Here is a 12402-nt window from a genome sequence, read left to right as displayed (position 1 = left end):
GTCAGGAGGAGATAATGTGAAATATGTAAAATAAAGGGGAAAATCTGAAAATTTGTAAAGAAAACAAATGGATAGTTGTCCACAAAAACAGCCATTTTGAAGCACGTTTGCCAATTAGAGGATCCCCATAGAAAGTACAACAAGACTTTTTAAACGTCCACAACTTGCTTATTTCATAACCGATTTTGATGAAACTTGTTTTAAATTGTTCCTCTCATTTTACTCTTTCCAATAAGATTGATTCTCTTCTTGGGGTTTGGTTTCCTTTAAGGCCTTTTCAGGCTTTATATCATCCGGGGTGTAATACATTCTGGCTATATTTCAGCCCCAGTGATTGAAAATGACTGGCATCCCTGCATAATGTACACAAACCACAAATAAAAATGACATTTAATCCTTATTTTTAAAAATAGAAGAATCTACTACTGACCCTTGCATGTGGTTGAAGGAGATGCGCGGTTTACGACATGATTTTTATGTTGCTATCAGTTTCAATGGTCTTAACCGTTTATAGATTGACCTTACGTCATTCAATTAAATTTTATGGATGATTTTATTGTAACGACCAGTATTCTTTGTTTTTTTTTCTGTTACAGACATTCAAGGGTAGTCCCGATGTTTGTGCCAGAAGCCTCGTCAAGGTTCCAGAAATTCTTAGGGTAAGTCAGCAAGAAACATTTTACTTACCCTATGCCATAATCTCATAGCGCCCTCCCTCAGAGGATATAGGAATATGCATTAAAAGAGTTGTCAGAGATGCGCCAGCTACTGATCCCGATGAATGCAAGGCAATGGCTTCGGCATCTAAGATGCTGGTGCCATAACATCAATGGATAGGTCTACACTCAACTATCATCCTAACAGAGAGATTGAAGTGAGCCCTCTCGTGGCAAAATCAAGAGTGTATTTCATTGGTTTTCTTCCATCAACCAATCACATTCTCTGCTGCTTTCATTGTTGACCAAATTTAATAATAAGGACATTCACATCATGTCCTGTATGAATTTTGTTGTACTGCAGGTCAATCTCGTCAAGGATGTAAATGTTGGCATGGATATTGATACATGTACATTAATGCAAGTACTGGCGTGTCTAATGCAGTTATTCTGCATTATGCAGACAATAAACACGTGTTGTACATATCCATAGTGGAATTAAAGTCATTTTTGTATAATATTTATATAATATTGACTGATCTTGAGGGGAACATCAAATATATTGCCAGCAAAAGAATCATATTGGCTCGAGTCTTTAGACGAGGGAAATATGGGTCTTTTAAGGGCAATATATTTGATGTTCCCCGAAAGAAGGGCAGTCAATATTTTTATTATCATCCAAATCAGATATCTAGAGCAAAAATCATGATAACAGTGATATCTTTTAAGAATAGAGTTCTGTTGTGTCATGATAATATCAGTGTCTAGGCTATGCACTTTACCATTATGACGTAATTTCAAGCGCCCAGATCCAGCGTTGTCTTTATTATGACGTAGATCGTTGGTGCGCGGAACATTTTGAAGCGTATCACTTCATTCGCATCCTCAAAGGCCCGGATGTGAGACCAGTGAAAATACAAAGGTATATTTTGCGTCGTCTCTGCATGCAAAGTCAATACGCGCATTGAGACCGAGGAAAATACAAACAATATACCTATCCCTTCCTGATAATAATAAAATACAGGGAAATATGGTTTTGTAAATGACCAGCTCAGATGTCTGATACGGGTGATAATTATATAATATTGACTGGTCTTGAGGGGAACATCAAATATATTGCCAGCAAAAGAATCATATTGGCCCGAGTCTTTAGACGAGGGCAATATGGGTCTTTTAAGGGCAATATATTTGATGTTCCCCGAAAGAAGGGCAGTCAATATTTTTATTATCATCCAAATAAGATATCTAGAGCAAAAATCATGATAACAGTGATATCTTTTAAGAATAGAGTTCTGTTGTGTCATGATAATATCAGTGTCTAGGCTCTGCACTTTACCATTATGACGTAATTTCAAGCGCCCAGATCCAGCGTTGTCTTTATTATGACGTAGATCGTTGGTGCGCGGAACATTATGAAGCGTATCACTTCATTCGCATCCTCAAATGCCCGGATGTGAGACCAGGGAAAATACAAAGGTATATTTTGCGTCGTCTCTGCGTGCAAAGTCAATACACGCATTGAGACCGAGGAAAATACAAACAATATACCTATCCTTTCCTGATATTCAGAAAATGTAGGGCAATACGACTTTGTTAATGACCAGCTCAGATGTCTGATACGGGTGATAATTGAACATATTCAACAACTATTCAATTCAACATTTATTTCAGTCAGCATTTTCCCCCTGATGAAGGGTTATTTACTCTTGTGCTATGATGATACTACCTCCTTTTACTTCTTTCTGTCTCAAGCATCCTCCTAATTTAGACCAACCTTATTGCTTTCCTTCTTCATCATATCTCTCAAAATATGGTTTATTAAAAAGAAAAAATGTGTCATAGCCAAAAGCCTGAAAAAAGCATGTGTTTCCAATTCAAATGGATATAAACAGTAAACGAAATGACACTTTTTATAACATACATGAATTTTCGCAAGTACAAAATAGTTCACTACCACTTTTAAAAGAAAATGAATTGCTAAAAAATTGAAGTTATACATTGCATTGAACATTGAGGACCACTATAATCTATAAGGTACACAGATTACAATCACTACCCTCTGGCATATTGTTTGGTAGTTAAGCCATTGCTTGCCACTGTGTTCACAAACGAAAATGTACCGGTAATTTTGAGACAGGAAATTGTTCCTGTACAGGTAAATTAGGAAAATATAGGGTTTTCCCATTTGTACATGTATGTATGAACAGACCAAGGAACAATTTTTCTGAATGAGAAATGATTTCAGACTTTAGCTCCAGATCGTACGTGATTCCCTGAACTGAAATGCTAGTACATGGTAAAAATATAAACCTACATTTATATAAACCATATAATACACTGCCTTCCCATGACAAAAAGGAAGCAACTCCCAATTTTTTTAACTGACCTTTTTCTTGATGAGGGATATTCTCTATATTTTCTTGTTCTGCATGATAATAAAGGAGTCGCAGTCACATAGCCCCCAATTTTTTTAATCTAAATTTTTCAAAAGCAATTAACTGTCTATATATATATCCATTTAAAGCAAGGACACCTTTTCTCATTACTTATAGTTGCTTCCTTTTGTCACTGGAAGGCTACCAGCAGATTGATAGTTTATATTGTGCGGTAATTTGAGATTCTATGGTATCTCTAATGAAGCTCCATGTGGGGGTCATCCGTGTATGTGGTCAATCGGGATGGTTTGATATGACTTTAGATTTTTTCCTTGAAAGGCCATTTTGAAATGTGGCTGTATAAAGTTTAGAAGAGGAGCATACCGACAAACACTTTGTTATAAACAGCTAGTCTTGAAGGTAATAGAATGTAGTTGCAGCAAACAATTATTTTGTAAGAAAGTCTTTAAAATCAAGGTTAATTGTCACCCCGTTATCATAGATCTAGATCTGGTACATTAACATAAACTTATCTTTCTGAAATCATGAAGTCTTAGCTGAAAACTGACCACACTTACATGTACGATCACTAACTCAGAAAAATATATACATGTACGTGAGCTACACGTAGCCTTGGTTGTGAATAAAAGCAATGTTGAATGTTCGAAATTATGAACATTCAACAAAACAACATAAACAACAACAATCAACTACTAGTAATCAGAATCCCTGTCCAAACCTTGCAATTGATCACATGTTAATGGGATCAGGGCCCCGTCTTACAAAGAGTTACGATTGATCCAATCAATTGCAATTCTATGAAAATCCAGTATTGTCATAATATTTTCTACAAGAAAGTAAAAAATGTCCTTTGTAAACAAAAAGAAGCACTCTGAATTTTCAAGAAAACCATGGATGTATGAATACATCATACTTAATATGAAAATATTTTGAACAAAGGTGCATTTCATATTTTGACATTCGTGGCTTTCCATAGTTATGATTGATTGGATCAATTGCAAGTCTTTGGAAGACGGGGCCCTGAAATCTCTATTTGGGTTGGTTTCACTTGATGTACAGTACATGTATTATGAAAACTTAGGCTAGGGATGACTAGTCTGCAGGCACAGACTTGTGTTTGACACTTCAACCAATAACAGGTCTAGAGTGAAGACTAGACTCTGAAGAGACTGTCAAAGTAGAGCTAGCCACAGTACATACATGTAGTGATTCTAGTCTCACAAATTCAGACTCTGCATTATGAGCCAAGGGTCTGTGCCTGCAGACTACCAAAAGTGACAACAGGGTCCGGTTGCAGAAAGAGTCTCGATCAAACGCAACTATAAAAAAAAAACAGTCGCAACTTGATTTTTAACCAATGTAATGCGCCCATAAGGGACTTGTGCTTAATTTTTTTAGTTGCGTTTTATGTACATAGAACACACCTACATGTAGGCTGGAGTATTGTAGTACCTGCGTCATTAACCTACCCATACCCACCCCTCATTTTCATAGTAAACAATGGAGTATCGTATTTCAACCTGTATATTTCTTCATTGTCAAAACAAAGTGAAAGATAACACTTTGAATATAAAAAGCTGTATACATGTAGGGTAGCAAATGAAGTAAAGTGGATACATTAATTATACCCCTACCAAAGGAGTTTTTGAAAGGGATGTATTAAAATCGGCATGTGGTTGATGAGGCAGTCTGCATTTATAGTGCTTCTTAATCTTAGTAATGATCATGAAATTTTGCACACATGTTGGCAGATGAAGATTTGCAAGACATAATTTTTTTTTTTTTGATGTGTTGGATGTTAATTAAAAAAAAACCCACATGGTTTTGTCCAGGATTTGAAATTAAAATACCTTTTCCAGCTACCATTGTAATCATGATTGCAAACTCATACAGGAATTTCAAACTTAGTCTTTCATATAAAGATAATGACGAAAGAAAATTCATGTAGCCATGGCTAGCTACTGACCATTGAAACTTACGGTATTCTACTTTTATGAGCAATGATGTCTCTGTATGTTTGATGCTGCTACATGTACGCTGACTGCTCTACTGGCCGAAAAGCACTCTCAAACATGACGCAAGACGAACCCTTATTATTAGTAGCTTAAGACTTTAATTTTGTGTAGAACTTGTAGGATCTTGCACATAACACTCAGAAAATGTAATTCGGAAAGAAGCAATTTTTTACTTCTATTTGTTCATCCATCCCTTTTCATTAATGCAATGTATTCATGTTACCAATCTGGAGTAAAGTTCGTGGATCAACATGTGTTGATGATTTGATCCGCTCATAAAATATGGCGAATATGGTGGCAAGAATATCACCTTCATGGAGTTCAATAATGAAGAACATGCAGGAATAGATTACATACTTCATTATTCTGTTATTCTATTCTGTACAATCAACCCTCATCTCATTTCATCTTTTATTGCTCAATTAAAGAGGGTGTCAGGTTCTTAATCAGGTAGATCACTTTTTATTATACATGTATGTACGTGTACAAGAGCATGTATTGTACATGTATCATCGGTGATGTATAGATGGGGGTGCTTTTCACGACCAAGAAAAAGAAAAGAGAATAAAGAGAAGGGTGAAATGTTTTCTGAATATTATAATATAACAAATTGGATTTTTGTCATTAAAAAAATATCAAAATTTTGTGATACTATATTTCAGTCATAAATGATATTAAATCAATTGCTGTTAATAAGTAAAAGTTAAAAATAATGAAACATGATGATTTTCTAATTTTGGCTACATATGAAATTTGTACATGGAATCACGTTTTGGGCCTGACATAAGTGACATTCACTTATGTAATGTTGCGTAACTTTGAAACAGTGAACAGGGGTGTCGTGAATTTGGTCTCAAAAGTTGCACAAGATTTGAAAGTAACAAGTCATTGGGAGGCGCGATCAAAAAACTTTGCGCAGTGGATTTTTATCGCAAAAAAAAGTTACATATGTCAAAAAATACATACACATTTTCTATGGGGAGTGGTCCCATGTGACCAAAGTATTTTTTGGGGCAGCGGACCGATTTTGATAAACTAGTTATCAAAATGCTCAGGAGAAGACACTTCTTCAATTAAGCTGGTGTGCTAAGCAACATGAAACATCATTATTTTATAACCTACATGTATATCATTCGATATGTAGGAAAGCTGCTCGCATATGACATCACAAATCAAATTAAAATTCTAATAACTTTTTCATTCTTTGATAGATTCTTCTCAAACCTTAGGCAATAATTTTTTCTGCTATTTTTACAACAAACTTTTCCTCAGGAGTTCAGGGCGAACTTCCCCTTTAATATCAATGTTCATTGTTCAATGATTACTGTTTACAATCACAACTTTGCTTTGTTTATATTAATTACAAGCATGCAAGACAGTGTGTGTTTATTTGTTTGTTTTCAGAATTAATATTACTTTTTTTTCAACCTCAATGTCATTGGGAATTCAGTAACCTCCATGATAATGATTACTGAAATCTTTACCCAGCGCGCAACACTAGTCCGACAGTCCCAGATCAGTCAAAATTGCTGTCGGGCCAGTAACTTTTCAAAAATATCCAGATTTACTGGGCCGACATGACTGGTAAAAAAAAGATGCAATTGATATTTTCTAAATCTTAAAAATGGCTCTGCATTAAAAAAAATGGTTATCCAAAATTAAGAAATGGCTCTCATGAATTTTATTGTGAGTGTGTGTTTGTATGTGTACTGTTTGTATGGGTTTTTTTTTGGAAAGGGGGGGGGCAAAATAAATTCAGTCTTTTTTTTTATGTGTTTCTTTATTTTGGGGGACCGGTAAACGTTATGTTTGGACCTGTAAAATATGGTAAAACTTGGTATCTACTAGTCCGACATGAGCAGGTCGGACCAGTAGAAAAAAGGTTAGTGTGGAGCCCTGCTTTACGTTTGTGTTTTGTGTGGATGGCTCCATTATCATAATTCTGTGGGAAGTCATGGATGTTCAGTGTCCCAACACCACAACTCCATTTTTGTCTACCCATGAAATGACTCCTTGCATTTTGTTTTTACAAGGGATCACGTACAGGGTGATACAAAATAAAAGTTCTTGACCGATCGCGTGTATCCTTCAACTGCTTGTGCAGTTCAAGTACTGTCAGATGTACCAGCTATTTTCTTCGAGTATGTTTTGGAGGTTGTTTTTGGGTGGTTGTTTTGTAATGTCATGGCTAGGCTGTAAAAGGTTGATGTGTATTCATTGTACATGTTTATAGTTTGCATATTTAGTGAAGGGGGTATTGGATTTCTTCAGTACCTGGGGAACTGTTGCATCTTCTGAGCTGTTCAAAAAGTGCATGAGCTTTGAGGAGTACCAACTTGAAACTGAACAAAAAATGAAATAAAATATAAAATGAAATTTGGCTTTTGGGGCTACCATACTTACATAATTTCCATTATGTAAAGAATAATGTCAGGCAACAATACAACAGCCACTTTGAATGTACATGCAGCACCAGTTTGATCACTTAATCTGTGAATATGATTCAATATCACATCATTTGAAATACATATATCCATGGAACAATTGATTTTCTTGTCATTTTCAGGCACCAATAATAACACTGCCATCTTGCTTTAAGCACTTCATTGAAATATTAAACAGTAAAATCCAAACCCTGTATTTGATGGTTGTATTTCATTTTTGTGTTAATATTACTAAGTAAGCAATCAAAGGGTTGTGTTAATCACAGAAATGCAACCATTGTATTTTTGCAGTATTTAGTACGTTTTTTGCAAAAAAGGAAAATACATCATGTTTTTTGTTCATAGATACCATTTCATTTAAAAAAAAGGAATAACAATCATCTGTCTATATTTCATAAAACTTACATGTACACATTTATAGGTGATGGACTATTACTAAATGTAATTTCAGTTAACTTTAAACTTTCAAGAAACAATTTTTTTCCTATCAGAAACGTGAACCCTTGTCTTTAATCAAATTTTGTTAAAACCACAGTGAGACATAATTTGTTTCAAGGTTGTTTTTTTTTTCCATCTGCAAGAGCAGTGTACATTTTATCATAGAATTCATGTGCATGACACAATTATTGAATTGTATATGCCTTTTCAATTGTTTCTTATTTCCTTAGGTGGTTTATGGGGCGGAGACCTGAGTATGTTGATACTAATGTCGTAGCCAGAGGAGAGGGAAGAGAAGGTAAGATTAGAAAGGCAGCATTTCATGAAGTTTGTCTTTGCTGATTTTTACCAAAAACTGTTGAAAAATACTGAAGTTCTTGTATGTGATACAAGTGTACATACTGCAAGTTTTGTGAAGTTGGATTTCTATTTGTGTAAACCATTTTGCATCGTTCTCCAAATATCCATGTATGTTACAACATCTGTCATTGATCAGGCCTTATCAGCTTAATAATGACCAGTTTTCCATAATTTCATACTTTATATGTTTATTCATCAAGACAATTTAGATAATAAATATATAGAAAATCACTGGCAAGCACCCCCCCCCCCAAAAAAAAAAAAAACACCTAGTATTATCACTCAGGCCCAGAAATGATGTCATATTTTACCTGCCTGCCTGAAATACAAAATTATACCAAAAGTCTATAGCAAGGGGGGTGGGGTCTTTCATCTGCATCTGTCTTTCAGAAATCCATTGCCAGTCCTTACTTTCATCAAAGACTAAACAGGGGATTACGGGAAAGCTTCTGTGAATGATGCATGACCTGTCTTCTAGCTTGAATTAACCCCACCGGCCAGATTTCAAGCAATCATGACTTGTCTTGAAGTCATATATGTACATGTATCTAGTTTGAATTAACCTCACAGGCCAGATATCAAGCAATCATGACTTTTGTCTTGGACTTGAAGTCATATACATGTATCTATTAGAAGTGTGTCTTAAACAAGAAGCATTTCTTCCATCTCTTTCTGTTTTACCTTTTTCTTTCAATTCTCTCTTTTCCTCTCACACATTCCCCACTTTCATGCTCCCTCTTGTGTCTTTCGCCATCTCCTTATTTATACCCTATGCTTTTTGCCTCCCACCCTCTGCCTCTCTCTCTCACTTTCCCCCTCTTCCCTTCTCTCTCCCTCTCCCTTTCTTTCTCTCTCCCACTTTCACTTCTCTCTATCTCTCCTTCTACACATTCCTCATGCTCACTCACTCTCTCTCTTGTCCTCTCCTTCCTTGTCTTGCCCGCAGTAACCCGAGTCCGATCCCAGGGCAGCATCAAGTGCCAGTTCAACATCATCACCAGGGACATGAAGAAGCTCGGATACGATGCCACGCCCGCTAGCATGACCACGCCCAATGCGGGTCTACCAAACAGTTCCGCGCCGGGAGCGGGAGCCGCGGCGGAACCCTCGTCCAACCAGGGTGGAGACCATTCATGACAGGGCTCGACCGGGGTCGCAAAGTTGAAGGTCACAGAGGTCACATATTGTGATGACTGAAGAACCTTTTGATACTTCAGGTCAGCCATGTCCAAATTTGGTTGAGTTGGCTCAAATGTGCACAATTATGTGAATGACAGGGCTCATCTTAAATTGGGCCGGATTGCTTGCCGAAACAAGATAAATATTGTTCTTTGATAACAAGCATGAACTTCTGTTGCCAATGATGGACCATGTTACTGCTACATACATATGTGGATATCTCATGAATGGTCAGGTAGGGTTAGGAGACTGTTTCTCAAAGCCGTTTGTTAAGTGAACAATGATTTTACAAGTAACTTAGGGATGTTTTGAAGAAAAAAATGAAGTGTAATTTATAGTCCCTCATAAATTATCTCATAAATTCACAGTCGCTTGCGGTGTATTTGACTTGCTCTTCTGGAGATTAATCTATAAGATTAGTGAGTGATTTTTACTGACATATTAGATGCACAGATTTCTGTAGCTTACATTAATATTTGGTGAAAATCATGGACTATTTTTACGGTCCTGAAACGAGTTTAATGTGTAATAATGAGAACAGTCCAAGCGGCCTTGGAAGTGAGCTTCCAAAGCAGTTTGGAAAACCGCTTCGCGATGAAGTTTTCAAGATCACTTTGCCTCGTTAAACTGGTTTTAGCGTCAGTGAGGTCACAGCCATTCTTCAGGAAGTGATCTTCGCACATTTTGAGCGCGCTACCCCACACACTGTGTGTAGAATGTCTACGTTGCCGTTTCAAATTTTGCACAACACACGTAACCCTACTGAGAGTTCCGTAGCAACAAGACCACTTTATGTGAACTGGTCTTGAAAACCACTTTTGGGTGATCAAATGGGAACGCTAGCAAAGCGATGTTCCCAAACCGGTGTCCTGAACCGGTTTCCAGTAAACTAGTTTAAGAAAGTATAGTGAGAACGGGGTCTTTATTGCATGAAATGCTCCCCATTTGTTTACCACAGATGGCCAGCAACGACATTAACATCTAAAATGCAAATTTGTTCAAAATATTTTGTAGATATGATGTATACAAATACATTCATTGTTGTCTTGACAATTTGATGTGCTCCTCTTTGTTTACAAAAGAACTTTGTGCAAAATTTTGGTAGGAATATTATGACAATGGTGGATTTCCATATAGTATACGGATACCCTTTCCAATGAAATTTAACTTTTGTTTCAAGTTCAGTAGGTAATACCAGCTGTATGATCTGATGATTCAAATGTCGACCTATTTAATTCTCCTATTTCTCAATGATCTGACTGAATGCTTGGCTAGCGTACATCCAGGCGCCAAGAAATAAATAACTTCTTGTTGTCTAGAAATCCGATCCACCTCAAGGAAATGAAACCTATTTAGTAATGCCTCATAATTGATACCAATTCTATCATTTTTCCGATAATGAGCTTTTGTTTGGTACGGGGCTCTAAGAAATGATAGGCAAACCCTGGACCTATATCAACCTAGAGAGAGTTTCGTCTTACCTAGAGAGAGTTTCGTCAAGATTATTTTGTCCAACTAGTTGAGAAGTTTCCTTGAGTTTGGCTGAAAAGCACAGTTGCTATGGTAACTGTTACATGCTCCCCTGAAAGTCACAATTTTGTGTCATGGATATATGTAATGCAATATTCAAAGTGACATTCATATTTTTCATTTTATCAGCAACACTTCTTGTATGATGAGTAAGAAAGAGTTTCTGCTTTGGCAATTTTCCAAACACATGTTAACACCATGCATTTCAATACCAGGTCCAAGTGTATTCCTGGGTTCTGTCTTACAAAGAGTTGCGATTGATCCAATCAACCACAACTGTGGATGGCCAGCAACGACATTAACATCTAAAATGCAAATTTGTTCAAAATATTTTCTAGATATGATGTATACTAATACATTCATTGTTGTCTTGACAATTTGATGTGCTCCTCTTTGTTTACAAAAGAACTTTGTGCAAAATTTTGGTAGGAATATTATGACAATGGTGGATTTCCATATAGTATACGAATAATGCATGTAAGCCCGTGCATGCAGGGCCAAATAATGAACAATGTGCGAGAAGAGCCAATGGATATACCGCACCGAGGTCCGAAGGACCGAGTGCGGTATGTGCATTTTGCGAGTCGAGCAGAGAGTTCATTATTTAGGTCCTCTATCTATGCACAAGAATGTGTGTATTGTTTGTTTTATACAACCTTCCTTCACCCATGTTACTGAATTGCCCCAAATACTATATTTTGTCTAAATTCTAGATAATTCTAGATAATTCCAGAACTCGCACCATCCTGCACTCTGACGTCAGAGTGCAGGATAGTGCATTTTGGATGCGATAGTGCAATTCGCTGAATATCATGTGATCCGATTTGGACCAATCAGTTTACAGAACATTCTTGGGAGTTGTATAATTGAGATTGATCGAATCAATCTTTGTAATACAGGGGCCCTGGATTGCAAATCCATGTTATTGTTCACCGGACCAAAGTTTGCTGGCTCAGTTGCACTCAAAATTGACCAATGGCATATGCCATTCAATATAAAGTAATTAAGCTTTATTCGGTCCCAAGTCAGTTTCGTTGGTGTGACAGTGTGGGCGTGGCTTCTTCGGAAGCTGATCTGCATTGTGTACAGTGAGTGGTGGTGAGACTATTCAAAGTGGTGTTTGATTGCAAAAACATCTTTATTTTGTACATTTCCAACAAGTTTTCTGTTACCACTCCTGACACTCTAATGGTGGGTGGGGTGCTTTTGGTCACAGGAACACTCCCTTACATGCATTTGCAGTATGATGTTGTATAGTTCCCCCACCCCCCCCCCCCAAAAAAAAAAAAAAAGTAATAGTTAATAAAATAATAAAATAAATTTTAAATATCTGTAAGTAAATAAATAAATACATGTAGATAAATAAATGAATATTTGAATAATG

The 12402-nt window shown here is 36.5% G+C and overlaps 1 protein-coding gene across 2 annotated transcripts in view; it reads left to right on the top strand.

Moving 5' to 3' along the window:
• Positions 1-12402, top strand: part of LOC129269094 (B9 domain-containing protein 1-like) — a 20121-nt gene extending 7719 nt beyond the window's left edge. The window contains exons 5-8 of one of the 2 annotated variants that reach the window (XR_010294792.1): positions 597-659; positions 8180-8247; positions 9256-11811; positions 12019-12356. Coding sequence is in view for 1 of the 2 variants with exons in the window: in XM_064105323.1 (XP_063961393.1) it covers positions 597-659; positions 8180-8247; positions 9256-9446 (322 nt within the window). In the remaining variant the exon portion in view is untranslated. Of the gene's footprint in view, positions 1-596; positions 660-8179; positions 8248-9255 lie in introns of both variants that reach the window. The other variant, XM_064105323.1, reaches the window with a different exon arrangement.

This window comes from Lytechinus pictus, chromosome 10 (assembly GCF_037042905.1).
Source record: "Lytechinus pictus isolate F3 Inbred chromosome 10, Lp3.0, whole genome shotgun sequence".
In the NCBI taxonomy this organism is placed as follows: domain Eukaryota; kingdom Metazoa; phylum Echinodermata; class Echinoidea; order Temnopleuroida; family Toxopneustidae; genus Lytechinus; species Lytechinus pictus.
Note: the sequence above shows the minus strand (reverse complement) of the source record. Positions and strands in the feature narration are given on the sequence as shown.